The 19,887-nt window shown below is 41.4% G+C and overlaps 1 protein-coding gene across 2 annotated transcripts; it reads left to right on the top strand.

The window, feature by feature from the left end:
- Window positions 1–4,501: 4,501 nt before the first annotated feature.
- On the top strand, window positions 4,502–17,266 carry ocrl (OCRL inositol polyphosphate-5-phosphatase). 2 transcript variants are annotated; one of them, XM_049736380.2, is made up of 24 exons: window positions 4,502–5,017; window positions 6,131–6,210; window positions 7,263–7,354; window positions 7,518–7,556; window positions 7,870–7,983; window positions 8,683–8,871; window positions 8,955–9,195; window positions 9,268–9,420; window positions 9,798–9,899; window positions 9,994–10,108; window positions 10,167–10,283; window positions 10,355–10,536; window positions 10,769–10,880; window positions 10,985–11,094; window positions 11,305–11,440; window positions 11,686–11,796; window positions 12,358–12,523; window positions 12,914–13,149; window positions 13,670–13,693; window positions 14,411–14,530; window positions 14,752–14,836; window positions 15,187–15,314; window positions 15,397–15,508; window positions 15,616–17,266. In XM_049736380.2, the coding sequence occupies exons 1-24, from the start codon at window positions 4,976–4,978 to the stop codon at window positions 15,738–15,740; spliced, it is 2,931 nt and encodes a 976-aa protein (XP_049592337.1). In that variant the 5' UTR covers window positions 4,502–4,975; the 3' UTR covers window positions 15,741–17,266. The 2 variants fall into 2 exon arrangements, with proteins under 2 accessions (XP_049592337.1, XP_049592431.1); XM_049736474.2 differs by lacking the exon at window positions 13,670–13,693 and having other exon boundaries at window positions 4,505–5,017.
- The last annotated feature ends 2,621 nt before the right edge of the window (window positions 17,267–19,887 follow it).

Below are 19,887 nucleotides of genomic sequence, written 5' to 3' on the forward strand. Positions count from 1 at the left end.
CCAGGCCTCTATTAGAGGCAAGGTGTTTATTAGAGCATAGCCTACTATTTGTGTGTAAAGCTCCGTGACTGCTTAAATGCATAAACTGACTGAAATGGTCCATTTGGTGAGTGAGTCAGCAGCTCAGACGTGACAACACCCTGCCTTAAATAAACCTTCTTTCAACTCCGCTTTTCTAGCCTGTTTTTATTATTGCGGCTGTGACCTGGAAAACGCTGCCTGTTTAAATATGTGCAGCAGTTCAAAAGGCCCGTTAAAGACTCGCCGAGTGGTCCGGAGATACCTCGGAAGCCAAACCCTCTTTATGGGTTGTTAGCTTGGCCCGGGACCAGGATGACTGCATGGAGTCTGACTCCTTTGAGGTCGAAAGTTGAAGTGGTTCAAAACCAAAAGCACCTTTGTGAACTCATGGTAGAGTCATTTCATTGAAGAGGGGTAGTACATTAGCAGAGATTTACAAACTTTTTTTTTTGATCAAGGATCCCTTAAAAACTATCTATCTATCTATCTATCTATCTATCTATCTATCTATCTATCTATCTATCTATCTATCTATCTATCTATCTATCTATCTATCTATCTATCTATCTATCTATCTATCTATCTATCTATCCATCCATCCATCCATCCATCCATCCATCCATCCATCCATCCATCCATCCATCCATCCATCCATCCAGCCATCTTGCTAACTATCTTGCTAGCTATATAGCTGGCGAGCTCTTGCTAGCTAGTTTGGTAGCGATACGAAATGTACTGTAATAATGAGTCTTTTATTCTGAAAAAACGTGACCTTATTTAGTTTGATAACCACTAACTTAGAGCATCTTTAGACTATGAAGTGGGAAGCATAAGGGTTAAAACCAAGAGAAAAGAGATGGCCATTTGTCTTTGTCAGAAGCACCACCGCAGGACATGTTTACTCTCTGGAGTATCCAGAGGCAAGCCTGCGGCATCTGCTTTCTTCACTCTAATCGTTTTGGGGGCTAAAGTGTTGAATTTTTAAATACATTTTTAAACACTTTCCAAGTAGCACCTGAATCTCTCAAAGAGGTTTGGTCATAAACCGACCTGCTGGAGTTGATTTGTTAAGAGTTGTTTTTTTTTTCTTTGTTTTCTTTTTCTCAGTTGCTTCTGAATAGTCTATTTATTGATACATTTTTCCGTGCCATAAAACAGTACTAACTATTCTTGCTGTCCCTCTGTATGTACATATCGTATTAATTTATTCCCTTAACAACGCTGCCTTATCTTCAACCTGTGTTGGGATCAGAGAGAGGTGACGGTGGAGCTCGGTGTTCATTACAGCAAGTGCAATTAATTAAACAAGCTCTGCCATGGATGACAACATGGCGTTAACAGAGGCCAGAAAGATGCATTTAAATCCTCTCTCTCTCTCTCTCTCTCTCTCTCTCTCTCTCTCTCTCTGCATGATTCACACCAGCTTGATTTAATGCAGGTGCTCTGATGTCACATGGGCCTTTTCATTGCTTCATGGCAGCCTGCTGAGTGCACAGGGAAGGGCTTTATTCCAGCCAAGGACTTTACCCACAAAGAAGGAAACAGTGCCACCTAGAGGGATGTTGTTTCCCTTCGCAACCATGTTGCGCAAACAAGACATCACGTCAAAAGGTGTTACAGTATTTGGTTCCACCTTTCAGAGTCTCACTTCAACACAAAGCAACTTAATTAGCGTAAATGCTTCTATTATGGATAGATAGAAAGATGGATGTCATTTAGAAACTAATCAGATTGGATTGAAAGGTTATTTTGAATCTATTTATTACATTATCTGTTTATTGTGATCAATGTTTCTGCGGAAAGTTCCTAACAAGATGTCCGATTGCTTAAATTTACCGTAATATATTTTAGACAAAAGATGACTTTTGCTATTGCTTAAGAAGCCAAGCGACTTGAATGTTTTTGTTCTACCGTGATGATTTAGCTTCCCATCTGTTTTACGTATGCGAGCGATGATAAGCAAAATTTGCTGAGTGTAGGCGAAGGTAAGAAAGCTGGAAGGTCGAGATTTGAAACAGGCAATTTAGCATGTTCCGACTCTCGTGTATCTGTCATATCTTATCAGTTGTGTTTGTTATTTGTTGTGCTTATTACATTTTGTCAGCTTGGAGAAACAGACGGCTGTGTCTTGAAGCTGAGTGATGGCAACTCAAAAGCTATGTAAGTTAAAAGAGAAACTCCGTGTCTACAAAAAAGCCAGACTAGGTTGAGCAGATTTAAATCAAGAGTACCGTGAATTCCTCAAAACGTGGGCAGGTCAAAATCAAACAACTGTAAAGCTTCATAATTGCTTGTCAACCATAGACCATTCTCTGGAATTGATGCTATAATTACACGTTTAAATGGTGTACATTGATGTCAAACTCCATTTTTTCCAGACTCCAACAGCAAAGGATAAGGCCTTAGTGTACGCCGCATGATGAACTCTTTTCTGAAGACACCCTTTCCACAGGTACATTATATACAGGCTGTCTTATTTCTCATTTAGAGAAAGTTCCAGGCGACATAGTTAAAGCAGCAGCACTATTAGCGTCCATCATGCGCTGCCAACGCACATTGAAATGTGACCCTGGCACTGCACTGCGAGTACTTTTGAAATCCCAGTTGCGTAGCAACGCTTTCACTGGGCTGTGCGGCGGATATAATGAAATAAAACTTGCGCACAAAACATAAATACCATTCGCCTTGGAGGACGTGCATTTTCATTTGAAATGCCCTCTGAGGTATAGAAGTCAGTAAAATACTAAGGGGGGAAGCGACCTTTGTCTTTTTTTGAAGTATGAATCAGAATGTCACAATGGTTAGCTTGATGCTAATTCATCTGGTTGTTGTACTGGATTTTTAGCATATCTATCTTTCTCCAGTTTATTTTACTTTATATGAATCCAAGGTTAGACCAAAATGGCGAAAATAAAGTAATGCATATATACATATGATGTGTGGGCTCAGTCATGTTTGTACAGCCACAGTCATGTATGCACTCCCACATCTTTGTATTGACTCCGACTGTTGTGTAGGCACTCTGACAGCCGTAAATGCACTCCCACAGTCACGTTATGTCCTTCTACAGTCATGTACCACCTTTGTCCTTCAGTATACACTCCCAAAGTAATGTATATTCCTACATTCCTTAAGTCGTCGCTCTACTATGTACTCCTACAGTCATGTATGTAGTTCTGCATTTCTATGTACAGTATGTACTCCTCCTACAGTTACATATGTACTCCACAATTGGTGTGTTTACACCGCCACAGTCATGTATGTACTGACACGGTCACATGTGGCCTCACAAAATCATGTATATAACCCCACAACTATAACCCCACAACAGGTGTGTATGCACTGCCACAACAATGGAGTCACTGTACAGTAATCGCTCGTTCATCGCGGATAATTGGTTCCAAAAACCACCCGCGATAAGAGAAATCCGCAAAGTACGGTCACCAACCAGAAGTACTGGGCAGGCTAAAGAGTTAGTGAAAAGATGCTAATTCGCGATCGTGCTAACACGCGAAAGCGGACTTCTAAAGGGATGTAAACGAACATTTGGAGAAATACTACATTGTCCTAAAGGTTAGACACATGTTTCCTCAATTTAGAATGATTATTTTGACTTTTAAATGTTTTTTTAATTTGGGGGGAAAAATCCGCGATGTAGTGAAGCCGCGATAAACGAAACGCGAAGTAGCGAGGGATCACTGTATACTCACACCGTCATGTATGCAATCCCTCATCTAAGTTTTCAAGACAACTGTTACAAGGTCTATCTGATAATTGGTTTTAAACAACTTGGCTGGAATTACATTTTAATACGTCGGGTGGGAGCTTGTCTCCCCTCACAGCTTGTGAGAGTCAGGACTTTAATACCCATAATTGCTGAGTACTGCCATTTTTTAACAAGGGGAGGGCATGGCATTACACTTGGCTGTAGAACACGGGGCTCTGTCTATTTATATCTTGGCCCAAAGATGTTTTTCTGGATGGCAGAAATCCAGCACAAACAAGTTATCACCAACACTCGACCGAGCCATGCGAGGAAGAAGGTTGAAAGGAATGTAAATGAGCATTCATTAGAATTTTTATGAGCAGATGGGATCAGTTTAGTGGACAGGCAGTGATGTGAAAGAAGATAGGACCTCTAAAAATATTCCTCCTTGGCACATGAATCCGTTTGGGATGATGGTATGCAGATGTAATCTTTCACAACCTTTCGATTTATAGCACAGGATGGGCACCGACGCGGTTCTCTGGCTCCCTCAAGTGGTGCAAGTATGGAGTGACGGGGGAGGGAGAGCGAGAGAGAGAGAGAGAGAGAGAGAGAGAGAGAGAGAGAGAGAGAGAGAGAGAGAGAGAGAGAGAGAGAGAGAGAGAGAGAGAGAGAGAGAGAATGGAGATTTCACACAATTAGGATCGAATCCACCACCTCTGCACTGCGAATCGGACGCACTTACCAGTGGACAAATTAATTGTAGTTGAAGCATGGTATCTGAGGAAGGCAGTAAAAAGCCATGTATCCTTTTACACTACCGGAAATAATAACGACAAAGAAGAAGACGGCCTCCTGGACCAAGAGGGCGCTAACTACGCTTTAAATGCAATATGAGTGCAGTGAGCGTGCGAAGAAGAAACATCAGGAGCAGAGTCCATTCCTCAATTTCCCCAGACAACCAACTTTGCGTCAACATCTGGCGTCAAATATGAGCTACTGTGCGTAATAAGAAACCACAAGCTGGGAATGTGATCGTTATGCGACCAGGCGGATCAGTTTGAAGGTCTGTTGAATGTCCGAAGCCATTTCACCGATACATCGCCGACCAACCACCGAGCTGCTGTCACCGGGAAGGCCGCCTCCACACCGGGCGGGGATTTAACTTTCTCTCACCCGGTCGTATGGACGGAGCCGACGAGTAGCCACCGAGCAGCCCCGGGGTAAAACTCGTCTCTGTCGGTAAGAATGGAATCCTCCTTGGGGATTGGCAGTGAGGAGTGCTTGGCAATATCCTTTAAGAGAAAAAAGAAAGAAAGTCAAATGAGGAGCTTTAATTAATAATTGGTGAGGTAGCTTGCTGGCTAACGTAGCAGCATGTACTCCCTCCCTGGCCTTGTAAAGTTGTCTTTAGGATACTTGAGCAAGACGAAAGTTTCTTTACAGAATTACTAATTATTTTTTATCGCTAGTCATTTCTTCCACTAGGGGGGCTGTCAACCAAAACAATGGTTTAAAAAAATAAAAGGCGATTTGATGACGTATTTATTTGTGCGGATTATTATTTTGGGCCGATTGATCATTTTTGAACTAATTTCAGTTATCTAACCAATCTGGCACCTGACATTTTAGTAGAATTTATTTGTCTACTTATTGTACATTTTAACCGTCGGATCTACTCCATATACGATGTTTCGAGGTTACGATCAGTGTAGGAAAACGTCGACACCCCGCACTAGAAGAATACTCAATTATTGCCGCACTTAATGTTTTTTGATTTGCTTGTTTTATATTGGAATTGTGTTGCGGAACAGTTTCATCTCCAGTGATTCGTTGTAAATTTGAAATGCGATTACAAACAATAGTCATGTGGCTCACCGGCGTATTTGTTCTTCTAATTGACTGTTTTTGATACAAAATATTGTATTGATAAAAGAGCATGTTAAGAAATAAAGTTGCTTTTTGAAGTGTGGTTAAGCCAAACACACAGTAGTAAATTATTTTGTGGCTTTAAAATAGTGTGGCCAAGGGAGTAGCTCTTTATTTGTCTGAAATATTATAATCTTTATATGATCCTTTACATTGTTTTGAATGGGAGCCCCCGATGTGAAGAAATCCCCTTGTATTTTGAGTACAAAATGTGCCATACTTTCATTTTTTATACATTATGTCTTGCAAACTACTTTATTTACACATTTGTGATCCATCAATGTAACTGTATATCTACATTCCTCTTTCATGTTTCAAAAGCATGGCTTCTTGTGACCATACATAACAGCAATGCTGCATCCCCCATGTCTTTTAAAATACACAAACAAACACAAGTACAGTATTTAGGATATTTTCAGATTAGATTTATTTTTTCATGTTGTGACACAATAATTCCTTGATTGTGCTGCTCACACTGTAAGAGGTCTGGAAGTGAGGGCTGGCCAGAAGGAGCCCAGGCTGCTGTCACTAATTGAACGTGGTGGAAAGTTTGTGTAAGTACTTTACACATTAGAACATTGTGATAAATGTGTTAGGATTAAGGCACACACACTTTATTTAGTTGATTTTTAAGACAAAAAAATACTTCACAGTAACTTGTGAGGCTTGGATTTAACTTTTATCCACTTAAATTTGCAACACTGACCTTGTGCGCATGTGTGTAGAGCTCTCGGGTCGTCTCGTTCTAGCGCGAGGCACAAAGCAATTAATTTGCGCCAGCTCTCAGCTACCTCCACTCATTATCTAGAATTCCTGAACTCCGTAATGAAATTCACATGGGAACACAAGTTCCATGCTCCACCAGCTGTTAGCAGGAGCCGTCTGAGTTTTCATTCTCGCTCTACCTGCGATTATATAAAGCATACTGAAAATACAGAGTGACACAAGAAGAACTTTTAGCATAGTAGAATACTTGAACATCACGTTTGTTGATTTTGTTTTGAGAATCTTTGAATGAGATTCTGTTCTCCTGATACAAATTCCGCACAATTGGCAGATTCCTCAGAGGGCAGCACAGTGCATTTGTGGTCTGCGCATGTGCCTCACAGTGGTGTGGTTCAGGTTTTCAAATTCATTCCCGAAACATGCATGTTAGATTTATTGTGGACTCTAAATTGTAAGTGCAAATGTCATTTGGAAGGATAATTTATTGACATTTTCTCTTTTAATTTCCATCGGCTCTACACGTGCCACATCAACTGTTAGCTTTTTTTCTGGAAATCCCGTCATTTTGAGACAGACAAAGATGGACTTAAGCACTTGGCCTATAAATTGCAACATAAGACATCTCTGCATGTGAGCATGATCATTAACATGTTTTGAAGCAATTTTACAGTTCAAGCAATTATAAACTTCCACCTACTCTGCATGATTGCTACTACCCACCAACCCCCTCCCGAGTGCTGTGCATGAAACCGACTTGGGAATGAGAACTCACTGCAGCGACTGTGTATACATGATGTACAATTGAATTTGAAGGTTCAGAAATCATGCAAACATTGACGGAAGATGTTATTAAGCGGGCGTCTGCTCTGTTGCCATGCAGACTGGGTGTCCTGGCAACTCCTGATGCCGTCGTGACTCGTCCGGTGGCCCAGCTCTCCATACCCATAAATGGAAAGTTTGAAATTGTAAAAGGTGTGTGGCTTTTTTTTTTTTCTACACGTTTGGTGTTTGAGCTTATGTGAGAAGTGCGTCAGAATCTTGTTTTGCAGCTCAAATCTGAACAATCAGTAAACGACAAATGACCTTTGACCGCTTGCTCTCTCAGTTTAGCCCCTTTTTTTTTTTCTCACCGCAGAGGGCGAAGAGGCTCTTCTCATTGACTTCTCCCGAGTGTGTGAGTACTTTATTTTGCCTCATGTAACCCCCAGTTATCTTTTTATTTTTTTTTGCAAGGCTCTCAGTGCCAAACTGTGGGAACGTAAGCAAGCTGATAGGAATACATTGCAGCTCCACCAAACTGCTTTTTTTGGTACTGTTTACATCTTTATTTAGTAGCAGTCATAGGTCATGAGTTTCCCGGGCTCTCTGAAAGAATTCTGAATGGGTCGACTGGAATCACCATGCTTTGTTTTCTAGACAGTCTGCATTTCTTGTGGCGATTCTAAAGCTGTCCTGTTTGTATGTGTGTGTTGCCCAACTGACTTTAGCCGGACTCAAGTTCCGAATAAAAGGAGAAAAAGCCCCAGAACTTTTGTTAGAACTCCAGGATGATGAGCGCACACAGACTTTCCTCACCCAGGTGATAAGTGCTCAACAACAAGGTAGGTCGGTTGGAATACCCACAACTGCTCATGTAATATATAGCTAACCATCACCAAACTGATTGTGATTGATGATTTTGTCACCATGGAGCAGCCCTAACAATAGTTATCTTCAGTAACTCTTGCTCATTACCACAATTTGGATTTGCCAGCGGATTTGACTCGACTTGAATGTGTCCATTGTGTTTGGTGTAGTGACTTTCTGAGCCGTAGGAAAATGGCTTGTACAAACATTCAGGAAGATGTAATGACTCACGCTCAGTTCAAATGACGATTGTCTATTTCCTCATACAAGTGAATCAGCATAGCAAGGTGGAGTGACCGCTTTCATTTTAATTTGTTTTTCTGCTAAATGGATTCATTGTTGCACAACTGCACTACAACATACGGGAATTGTTTTTGACTCACCTTAGGAAGCTGCAGAAAGAAATGTGACCTAAGACGTCATGTCATGCCACAATGATCAAAACAATTTTAATATCTACTAGAAACATGGAAAGCAGACTTCAAATTGAATATATGAAGACTTCTTAATCTTAACAGTTTCTCTTTACTGTGATTTTCTCTCATTCAAACATTTGTAGTAAAACAGGATTTTAAATCTTGCTTTTTTTTTTTTTTTTCCGTAGTAGCTCAAGACAAAAAGTAAAAGTCATCACATCCAGCTCACTTATGCACATTTTCTTTCCTGTCCTCCAGTTCAATTGAGTCCCCGCAAACCCAGTGCAATGGATCCCCTGGCACAAAAGGGAGGTCGAGTCCCTGTCCCGCCTCAGAGAGGAAACAAGACTGCCAACTGTTTGGACTCTGGAGTCGACACGCCTTCTTTGACAAACGCACTACCTCCCGCCCTCAACAGTGACTCAACAAAACATTACACTAATGCAGGTAAATAAATGCTTAAAAACGCCAGGCCGCCTGTGATTGAAATGATGGAATAACACTTTGTAAACATTCATCCAAAAATTCAGCCCAGTCTTTGGCCTCAGACTTTGGCTTTGAGGACAACTTCAATCGCACTTTGAAAGCGGAAGAAAAGAAGAACCACCAGAACAGGGTAGTCGCCGCTCGAGAGCCTCCGCCTGTTCCTCCTCTTCCTCCCCGCAAAGCGTCCTTCACGCCAACTTATCAGCTGCCGCCTGCCCCCCTCCCCAAAGAGAGAGCCATCTTCGCTCAGGCCAAAGACAACTCCACTGGCATCAACAAACCAGAGTGAGTCACGTTACATTCGTAGATTGTGAGACATGCTAAAATGGTTAAATTACCTTTTTTTTTTTTTTGTAGTTTTAAGTCGAGCTTCGATCGGACGGACAGGTCTTCGTCCTGGTGTGACAGTTCCACTACAAACACCATGAGGCAGGCTGCAGAGAAAGAATACCTCATCAAACGCTGCCTGGGAAAGAAGGAAAACGAATATGTGGACCTCCAGAACTTTCGGTAGAACTGCTTCGTTTCTATGTAACAATTCTCAGGATATAACTTGAACCTCACATTATATTCCGGAACACTGGTCAAGATTCTACAGAAGAAATAATGGAATAATGGATCCAATATTAAACTACAACCATCTTAAAATGTTTATAAACTGTACAGATCCCAATTTGAATGTTTCTGGGTTATGTTACAAAACATTCAAGCTAGGGATGTGCAATCAATCAAAATTCAGTTACAATTGCAGTTTTTACGCTACCCGATTACAGAAATTAGCATAATCGTAAAAAAAAAAAACGATTTAATATTCATTCATATCCAACGCACTATGTTTGTTTATACAAGGAACTTGAATTTATACCTTTACGTCATTGTTTCTGTAGATTTTTCAGTGGTACGTGGAATGTGAACGGGCAGTCTCCGGACAGCAGCCTTGAATCGTGGCTCTCTTGTGACGCAGAACCTCCCGATATGTATGCCGTGGGGTCAGTGATGATTTTTACCAGGACTCTTTTTTTTAATGTGTGTCACTTTATCGTTCTTGGTCAGCGAGCGGACTTGACATACTTTTGCTCTTAGTTTTCAAGAGTTGGACCTCAGCACTGAAGCATTCTTCTACATGGATTCATCCAAGGAGCAATTGTGGGTGGAGGCAGTCGAGCGAGGCCTACACCCAAAAGCGCAGTACAAGAGGGTGAGTCGAGGAGGGACTTTGATCATGTTTCGTTTGTTAACTTGCATATTTTTGACAGGTTCGCATCATTCGACTCGTCGGGATGATGCTGGTGGTCTATGTCAATAAGATACACAAGAAACATATCACAGAAGTAGCTGCAGAACATGTCGGCACTGGAATAATGGGCAAAATGGTTAGTTGGACCAACTTGGACATTTCAGAATTGTTGTCGCGTGGCTCAAATAGGCATTTTGCGTTGTACAGGGGAACAAAGGAGGTGTGGCGGTGAGGTTTGTGTTCCACAACACCAGCTTCTGCATCGTTAACTCGCATCTCGCGGCGCACGTGGAGGACTTTGAGCGTCGCAACCAGGACTATAAAGACATTTGTGCCCGCATGACCTTCCACCTACTGGATCATCCACCTCTTAGTATCCACAAGCACGAGTTCGTTCTCAGCCTTTTATAGCCAGAGTGCATGTGGTTCTAATGTCACACTATTTAGCTATGTTTGTTATTTTTACACATACTATTGTTTTTTTTTTAAATACAATTCAAGCATACAGACAAACATAAGCTTTGCAAACAGCAAGCCAATAGATTTTTATTTTAGGTTGTTGTTGTTGTTTCTCATATGCCAACTCCTTCACTAGGCTGTTTTTGTCTTTATCTGTTATAGTGTGGTTATCTGGTCTGGCGATTTAAACTATCGCCTCTGCATGTACGATGCAGCCGAGGTCAAGTGTCTCATTTCCCAGAACGAGCTGAAGAAGCTTCAGGAGTTTGATCAGGTGAGCGATCCGTCAACAGCAACTGTAAAAAATGATTTTTGGAATGATTCAAACGTGAAGATAATCCGTCATCATTTTTGCTTTAACTGTCTTTGGTTACACAGCTAAACATTCAGCGGCAGACCAAACGAGCCTTCACTGATTTCATTGAAGGAGACATCAACTTCATCCCAACTTATAAATATGATTCCAAAACAGACAGATGGGACTCAAGGTTAGGTTTATGCAAGTTCTCCAGGATGTGCCAACACATTTCTAGTTAATTGTACTAAGTTCATCTTGTTTTTCCTTTTTAGTGACATTTCTAGTTGTTTTTTCTTTCTGATTAAACCTGGTCAGCAAAGCAGCCATGTAGGCGATGCAGCGAATCAGCTTGTCTGTACAGGTCTGCGACCCCTAAAAGTTTTTGCTTCTTTTCCGTTAGCGGGAAGTGCCGCGTTCCAGCATGGTGTGACAGGATCCTGTGGCGGGGCAACAATGTCAAGCAGCTCGCGTATCGCAGTCACATGGAGCTGCAAACCAGCGACCACAAACCAGTCAGCGCTGTCTTCAAGATCGGGGTAAGAAGTGATCAAGACCCCTTTCAAATTTCAACAAACTAAAGAGTCCAGTTGACTCAATTCAGCCGATGACTGAGACTCCATACTGACAATTTTAGCGTACGCTAAAAGCCAAGCAATAAATCTTCCAACGATGATCATCAGTGTGTTGGTTCACTCTGCTGATGACCTACTTTGTTGAGTTAGCTTTTCAAAGATAAGAATTGTGTTGTGTTATTTCAGGATTTCCTCTTTTTGTGCAACAGGTGAAAGTGGTCAATGAGCAGCGCCAAAAGAAAGTGTTTGAGGAGATTGTCCGCACCATGGACAGAATGGAGAATGATTTCCTCCCATCTGTGTCTCTGAGCAGGAGAGAGGTAAGGAAGTCGCCAATCAATGTCAATCACTCCATCATGCTATTTTTAATAGCACCTCAATAGAGTGTCCGTTTCCCCCGCAACATATTTCGATTTCTCCTCATGGGCAGGCCAAAAATGATCCCTGTAATCCCACCAGCATATACTAGGCTAGGTTGTGACTGGAATACGACCAGTGGGAGGCAACAAACTGGCTTCTATTTCAAGTGCCCGAACCCCTTCAACCCACTGGCAAAGGAGCTTAGACTATTCTTGAAAGAAATCCTGGTTGAGCTGCTTTTTTTTTGGCAGAACATTCCTTTAATTAATAGTCATGAACATGAAGGAGGCTGGCAAGTATCTTTAGAATCCAGATGCTATGAGATAGCTTGAACCCAACTTTGTCTAGCTGGTACTGCGCTCACTCATTGGATCTGGAACTTCCTTACAATATTCCGAGAACTCCGTTTCAACAGCTGGGTCACCACCGCTCTGCTATTAACACACCACCGTAGTTGCGTTTCATCCATGTCTTTCCATCTAAAGTAGTTCATGCTTTTATTCCATTTTTTTTACCCACAGTTCACATTTGAGAATGTGAAGTTCCGGCAGCTCGAGAGGGAGCGTTTGCTCATCAAGAATGACGGGCAGGTCCCATGCCACTTCACCTTCATCCCCAAGCCCAATGACACGCAGTACTGCAAGTCGTGGCTGCGTGCCGAGCCCAGCGAGGGATTCTTGGAACCGAGTAATTTCTCAGTATTCCGTACCCGTTTGAAAACGCTTTCCCTTGTCATGTACAATGATATAAAAAAATTTGTCTGGCCACAACATTCATACCTTTTTAAATGGGGAGTTTGCAGTTAAGAAACTGCTCGTAAGACTTCACTAACCCCGCCCGTCCCTTTGAGTCTCTGATCAAGTTTCCTAAAAAAAGAATCTGCTCCTAAAATGGGGCCAGAGAGGGCTTATCTTTTCACAGATCATTTTACAATGGTACTGTCATGTTTGAACAAAAATAACACACACAGCTCAGCTGCAATTGCATATCCATATTGTGACAAATACAAGTTTGACACCCCAATTTACGGTGTATGTTTTTTATGTCCGAAAATTGAGAATGTTTTCTCCTGAACAGGTGAGACACTGGAGATCTACCTGGAGGTCTACGTGACTAAAGACTCTGTCACGCTGCTCAACTCGGGCGAGGACTGCATGGAGGACATCCTGGTGCTCCACCTGGACCGAGGCAAGGACTACTTCATCACCATCTCAGGCAAATACCTGCCCAGCTGCTTCGGCACCTCGCTGGAGACCCTGTGCAGAATGAAGAAGCCCATCAGGGAGATCCCTATCACCAAACTCATCGACTTGGTGAGGAGTGCATGAATTGCGCTGGAAATGCCAGATTAGTTGAAAGGTTGTGAAATACAAGTAACGTAGCTTAGATCAGATCAGCCGGTCGGTCTACTGAGGCCCCTGAAGGCAGAAAGAGGACAACACGTGAGGGCTTGTTCAATCCCTGCGGCTAAACTCGGTCACACAATGGTGCTATTTTTAAAGACTATGAAAAGCTTCATCGTGTATTTAAGTGAATGAGGAAGTAGCAATGAATAAGTGAGAGAACTCATTCAGGTGTTAAATCCTACTTTGCTGTTTTGGATTAGCCCTGAAATAGCACAGCTATTACTCCTTTTTTTGCCCCCGTTTCCAATCTTCACTCTTTTGTGTGGATGCAATAATTTATGCTGGCCAACATCAATCGAATTTTCTTTTCCGATTCTGATGCTTGGTGCCATCTTCTGTCTTCTTTTGCTGCCTTTTATCGCCTCTCCTTGCCTTGATCATTCCTTTCCAACTCTGCATTCGGGCTGTGGGCTGACTTTTCTCTCAGGGGGAGGACACCTTCACTGAGAAGGTAAAATATTTTTACTGATATTTGCTTATTTGGAGGACATACATGATGGGAATTTATGTGAAGAAAATAATTTGATGGAAGATTAAATATGAGTAAAGGTCGATGGGACAATGCATCACTTGTCATCTGAATTCTCACAGTGTAATTTACTGTACATTTAAATACTTTACATGCCACGGAATGTCTATACGTTGGTGTTTTGAGATACGTAAAAGTCACTCGACTTACAAGCACAACCACATATTTTAATGACGACGTTAAATAGCGTCCGTATTGGTGTGATAACCCTTTAAGCAAGGGCTCGATCACAAACGGTGTAGCAACACTTGTAGACAGACAGTCACAATACTCAGTCCTATTTCTTTGTCCTCTGGGAGAATGACTAGTATTATTGCCGTACTGATGAGCTGAGACGAGCTGATTCGTTTCAATGAACAGTATATCCACTTGTCTGTCTTGAACTGTCCCAAGATGGGCTCACTGAAAAAAAGCTTCAGAATGGCTACTCAATTGATGCATTGTAACAAAAATAGATGAATACATATAAAATACACATTATATGTAATCGGTAAACGTTCCAATCATTTTCAGATCAATTAAGTGAACGTAGCATTTTTCCCATACGACACCTTAAGATCTCTTAGGACATACTGTGGCATGGCACAGGGAAATTTCTGGTCTAGTGTGCAAGTGTAACTATTTTTTTGTCGCGCTCAGGAAAAGTCCAAGATGAACTTCTTGTTGATGGACGGCGCAAGCACAGAGGACAAACCTCTAAAGATCCCCAAGGAAGTGTGGATTCTGGTCAATCATCTCTACATGAAGGCTTGTGATCAGGTGAGATGGGCGTGTGACTCATCATGAGACTTGGCTTAGTTTTTTCTGTCTTTGTTGTGAATTTATTGTTTTAACTATGCTTGTTGGCATATGACTTATTTTGTTCCATGTACAGCACTTTGCATGCAGCGGTGGTTCTTTTAAAGTGGTCTATAAATACGTGGAGTTTCAGAATACAAGTTTTGAGTGACGGTTCCCTGTTTCTTGCATCCATCTCTTAGGAGGACTTGTTCCAAACGCCGGGTTTGAAGGAGGAACTGCAGAGCATCATTGACAGTCTGGATACTAGTATTCCAGATGCTGTCCGTATCCTCATTCATAAAACCAGTTTAGAAAACCAACAACATCACCGCTCCACGCCGTCAATGGCATTTTACGTTTTGTATTGGCATTAAGATAGCAAAATTTCCTTAGGAAAAATTAACCTAAACGTTTTTTTCACAGTTTTTCACTGTCTGGCAAATCTAGCGCTTGTGTACTGGGGGAAAAAAAAAAGTCAAAACAATGACTTATATTTGAATGGTAGAGCCATATAAGGTGTTAGCAGAATTGTTGTGTAGAGAACCCCCCTGAGACATTTGGCATTGAATCTGAATCCCTCATACACAGCAAAGAAGGTCTACATTTTCTTGTTCCTCTTTAATACTTCCATCAAGCCGGTTGCAACCACTCCGTGGCCGAGGCACTGTTGATCTTCTTGGAGGCCTTGCCGGAGCCGGTCGTGTGCTACGAACTCTACCAACGATGTCTGGACTGCGCCCACGACAGCCGCCTCTGCAAACAGGTGACCCCATCAGCCCTCGACGTCTTCAATTTATTTTAGGATAATGGCAACATAAGTCTTACTCGCATTTGATGATTTCCAGTTGATCTCCCAGCTGCCCCGTGCCCACCGCAACGTGTTCCGCTACTTGATGGGTTTCCTAAAGGAGCTGCTCAAGCACGCCAACAACAACAACCTCACAGCCAGCCTCATTGGTAAAACACGTTTCTGTAAAGTTGGGTTTGAAAGCTGACACTGTTTTTCCCCCAGTTGTAATAATTCATCAACTCATTTCCTTTTTTTTTTCCTCCTTCCCCGTCAGCCACCCTCTTTGCCAGCCTCCTCATCCGACCGCCTCCCAGTATGGCAGGCCGACAGACGTCCCATGACCGTCAGAAAGCGATTGACTTTGTCTTGGGCTTCCTCATGTCAGGTGATGAAGAGTAACTTGCCACCCCTCCGGACTTCCTCCACAGCTTCTCCACAGGAGCCAAATACAAGTTGTGCAACGCAAGTGACCCTCTGTTCATTTTTCATCTGGTGGAAAGTATTGACAAACGCTAACATAGAGATCCAAGATGCTTTTTTGGGAGACCTCCATTGGACAGCAAACGCTTTGACCAAATTGTCCTTCTCTCGATTACCGTTGTGTGGATTTACAAGCACTTTTGGAAGGTGTGAAGGATGACTTTTTGATGACTTGAAGGATGGACTTGTGCCTCGGGACCAGACATGTCCTCGTTCGAACAGAACGGATGCCCCCCAAAAAATGAAACGCTATCCGTACCAAGGTTAAAACACTATGCTCCAATGTTGTGCTAGCATACCTCTCCCAGAAGCCGCAAATTAAGTTCAACTCTAAAGGTTACAGCGCTTCTTAAGTTCATTTTGAAATTTCACCCCGAAGCTGAATGTTATAAACGTTTGTTGTGTGTAGCGTACGTATATTTTGACCACCAGGGTACACCAGATAATCCATTTTACAGCAGCGTTAGTTAAAGAGGCCCACGTTGTCATACCTGCTACAACCGTTTGTTGTGTTGATTAACTGTTATTTAAATGTTTTCTTTTCAACCTAGTGGGTTGAAGTTTTGAATGGAAATGTCCATTTTGTCATCAATGTTTGATATCATTTTGAGAGTCTGACATCCAGGTTGTCCTCTTCCTCTGGAGTTACAAAGCAAATCTGGAAGTTGATGCACGGCTTTCCTGATAAAAGGCAACAGTGCTACCTGCTGTCCTCAAGGATGTAAATAGCAAGTGTTTACCTTTTTGGTGTGGCATCTGTAATCATTGGATGTAATCCACGTTTGTATTTGTCAAACGCTTACATTTCCTGCTCGTGATTCTGTACTTTCGGTCTAACACTGTTAACTCCATGAGGCAAAAGTGACGCGGTATATTTGAGGTGTGAGCTCCACCAGCGTGCTGGACTGATCACATCACGGGGAGTTAAATATTTGGGAGATGGCAAATGTTAAATATTCGAGAGATGGCAAATGAACGGGTGATTCCGTTTAGTGCATTGGATTTGCTTTGTCCTGTGATGGTTCAGCATGACTGTGAGCACATGATGTTACTGCTGACAATCATGCATGTAGGCTTGAAATCGTTTTATTATTTTATTTTGGTTTTCTGTGGAGTTTTCAGGTTCATGCAGTTTGACCTGGGACCAACTGTCCTAGTTTGGGAGAGACATATTCCATCAGCAATCTTTTAATGTTCTGTAATGTGTTTTACGAATCCAACTTTTGCAATCTTGCTTGAAATCAAAATCTCTGACTCCAGTCTTGTTGTATGCCAGTGAATTAAGTGTAATTATGGGAATTTATTGTGCAGACACGTGGTGGTCATCAGCTCCTTAATGAAGGTACTCAACACTCAAAGCGACACTTTATGTTTATCTTTACAGCGTCTTTGGTACTATTTTATTTATTTCACAAATAAAATCTGATTATCTTGACGTTCTCAAATATAGTGTCACTTTTGATATTTGGGAAATGAACTCAGATTAGTTGTCTACCTCTGAGACCATTCACTACTGTGCTTCATTCTCACTGCAGGTTGACCTTATTTGTTTGGGCTGACCTTCTATCAAAAGCCATGATGCCACTTAAAGATCGACGTCCGACATGCTGTCTGTATGAGGAGTGGCATCACCCAGTAAGTGCCCGTCTTGAGTTAAAGAAGAAATTTAGAAAACGTTTTTATATGCATGTTTCAATTAATCCCAATTGTATGTGTTTTTTATGTCAATTTGGAAATTGAAATAAAATCTGCTAATATGATTGCTTAACGCAGCTGTAACACTAGGTGGCAGTATTACCAAGCTTTTTCCCTTCTCTTGGAGTAACACGTAAAAAAAATATTTACCAGTACTAAAATACAGTTGTCACTTGAAAACCGAAAGATTGTATTACTATTAAGAAAAAGTGAGAGGAAATAGAAGAAAGGGGAAGATTTGAGTAAAGCCCTGTAACATGCACAGTTATGTTTGAGCTGAAGTAAAACGCTTAAAAATAGGGGAGGAACAAAAATTTTAAGTTGAATTTAATAGTGCCTTGACTCAGTTTATACAAATGACCTGACATTACTTCTTTGAGACGGGACATCTTTCTCTCTCTTTTTTATTTATTTATTTATTTATTTAGAGCACCTTAATCCAGCATTTTAGACTGCCACACTACCTGCAAACTTTAGTGAATTAATTTTGTTGTTGCGCACTTCTGACCTGCCGGGAACTGAGACAGAATGATTTTAAAGACGCCCAAAATATTTTTCAGGACTTAATGCTTAATGTGTGCATGTGTGCCAAAGCAATAAGAGCACTTTGGAAAGATTTGCCAAACGTGTTTACAAAATAGTATTCACGGTGCGTAATTAAATATCCACATTCCTGCCAGTTCACATCAATCTTATTGGCACTCCCAACATTTGTGTCAATGAGTGTCATTATTTATGAGACAATTGTGTCTAATCAGTTAGAGGGCCACATGAACTTCCCAGATGTATTTTTTGTTTTTTCTGGGTGAGTTAGGTAATGCTGCTGTTACTGTCCTACTTTTGCTCCATGCAACATTGCACGCACACACACGCGTGCACGCAGGCAACCCCAAACTGGACCAGTCATGATGGACGATGTGTGCATGTGTGCCAAGTATCCATGGAGATGACTGCTAGGTGCCGACCTTCTCATTTCCAGGTTATATAACCAACAGTTTTGGCAAGAATCAGACACTCAGAGGTGAGGAGACAACAGTAGAGGGGGGGCGTTGACACCAAATTATCTGACACGTTTAAAAAGGCAGTTTAAAAATGTAGTTCACACATTTGCCATCTGTTGTGTGTTGGCATCAGCATTTGAGTCGGTGGATGAATTCACAAAGATACAATAACAACGTTTGTTTAAAGTCACTGCCGATACTTCTTGGATGATACAATGGTCTCGATTTAATGAGATCACATTCTCATCACAGAGATGGAATATTTGGAAACTCCCTGCTACATATTCCCAATGACTGCAGTGTTGTGTTTAATTTGAAGTTGATTAAATGTTTAAAATGGGAATTATTATATTCCCCCCCCCCCGAAAAGAAATTAATTGAATTAACATATGCATACTGTGAAACAAATTTAGCAGTGTAAAATGCATTTTACATTCAGAGATTAAAAACGGCATCATTAACAATAGCAGCAGTAAATTATAATATGAGATTTCAAATATAATTTTTTCCTTATTTTATTCTAATCATATTTACATTATATTATTGACTTGTCCAAATGTCACACGACTTCACTAAGAAAGGCAAATTATGCTTAAATGTTCGTACTCTATTATTACGTTTGACCTCCTTTGCAACTTTTTTTAATATCTGACTGACCTACATTTACCATGCTTGCATAAACTCTTCCTGTCCAAGTTGTCGCCTCTATAATTGAGCTGCACAGGAGTGAGTGCATTCTCAACAGTTGTTATCTTTTTGAGGGGTGCGGTATGCTACTTGATCAATTCGTGATTTACTCCTCTATGTGAAATGTCATCACTTGACAAGCTACGTGGATGTACTGTAAAGATTGCTCTGGACGTGAGATTGTGGTGCTGCTTGGTGTTTTTGAGAATGTTGACCTTGGCATTGACTGGTTGCTTTTAATAGCAAGTTAAGAGGGCTTGGAAAGTCTACAACATAGTTAAAACTCTTGAGACACAATCAAATTAATGACTCAGGGGTTAGGCTTGACTCTTTGTCTTACTTTCAATTCAAGATTTTGGAAAATTTTAAAGTTAGATTCCTGATTCACCCATTCCAGACCGTCAGTGCAACAGGCATGCTACATTGAAAGGGAACGAGAGGAGACGCTTAGATTTGCGAGGATTGAAGTCGGCTTCGATTACTCTCACAGCAGCGCAAACTTCCCTCTCTCTGAACCGATGGCCTGGGCTATTCTTCCAAATTACCAACAAAAAAAACTATTTCCTTGAAACCATCATTATTAGATTCATTTCAAAATGTCAATGCTTCTATTCTTGAAATTAGACAACAGCGAGTTTATACGTAAATAATTGATTGAAAGTAATGATGCAAGCGGTAATGTG

The sequence above is a fragment of the Syngnathus scovelli genome, chromosome 1 (assembly GCF_024217435.2).
Source record: "Syngnathus scovelli strain Florida chromosome 1, RoL_Ssco_1.2, whole genome shotgun sequence".
Classification (NCBI taxonomy): domain Eukaryota; kingdom Metazoa; phylum Chordata; class Actinopteri; order Syngnathiformes; family Syngnathidae; genus Syngnathus; species Syngnathus scovelli.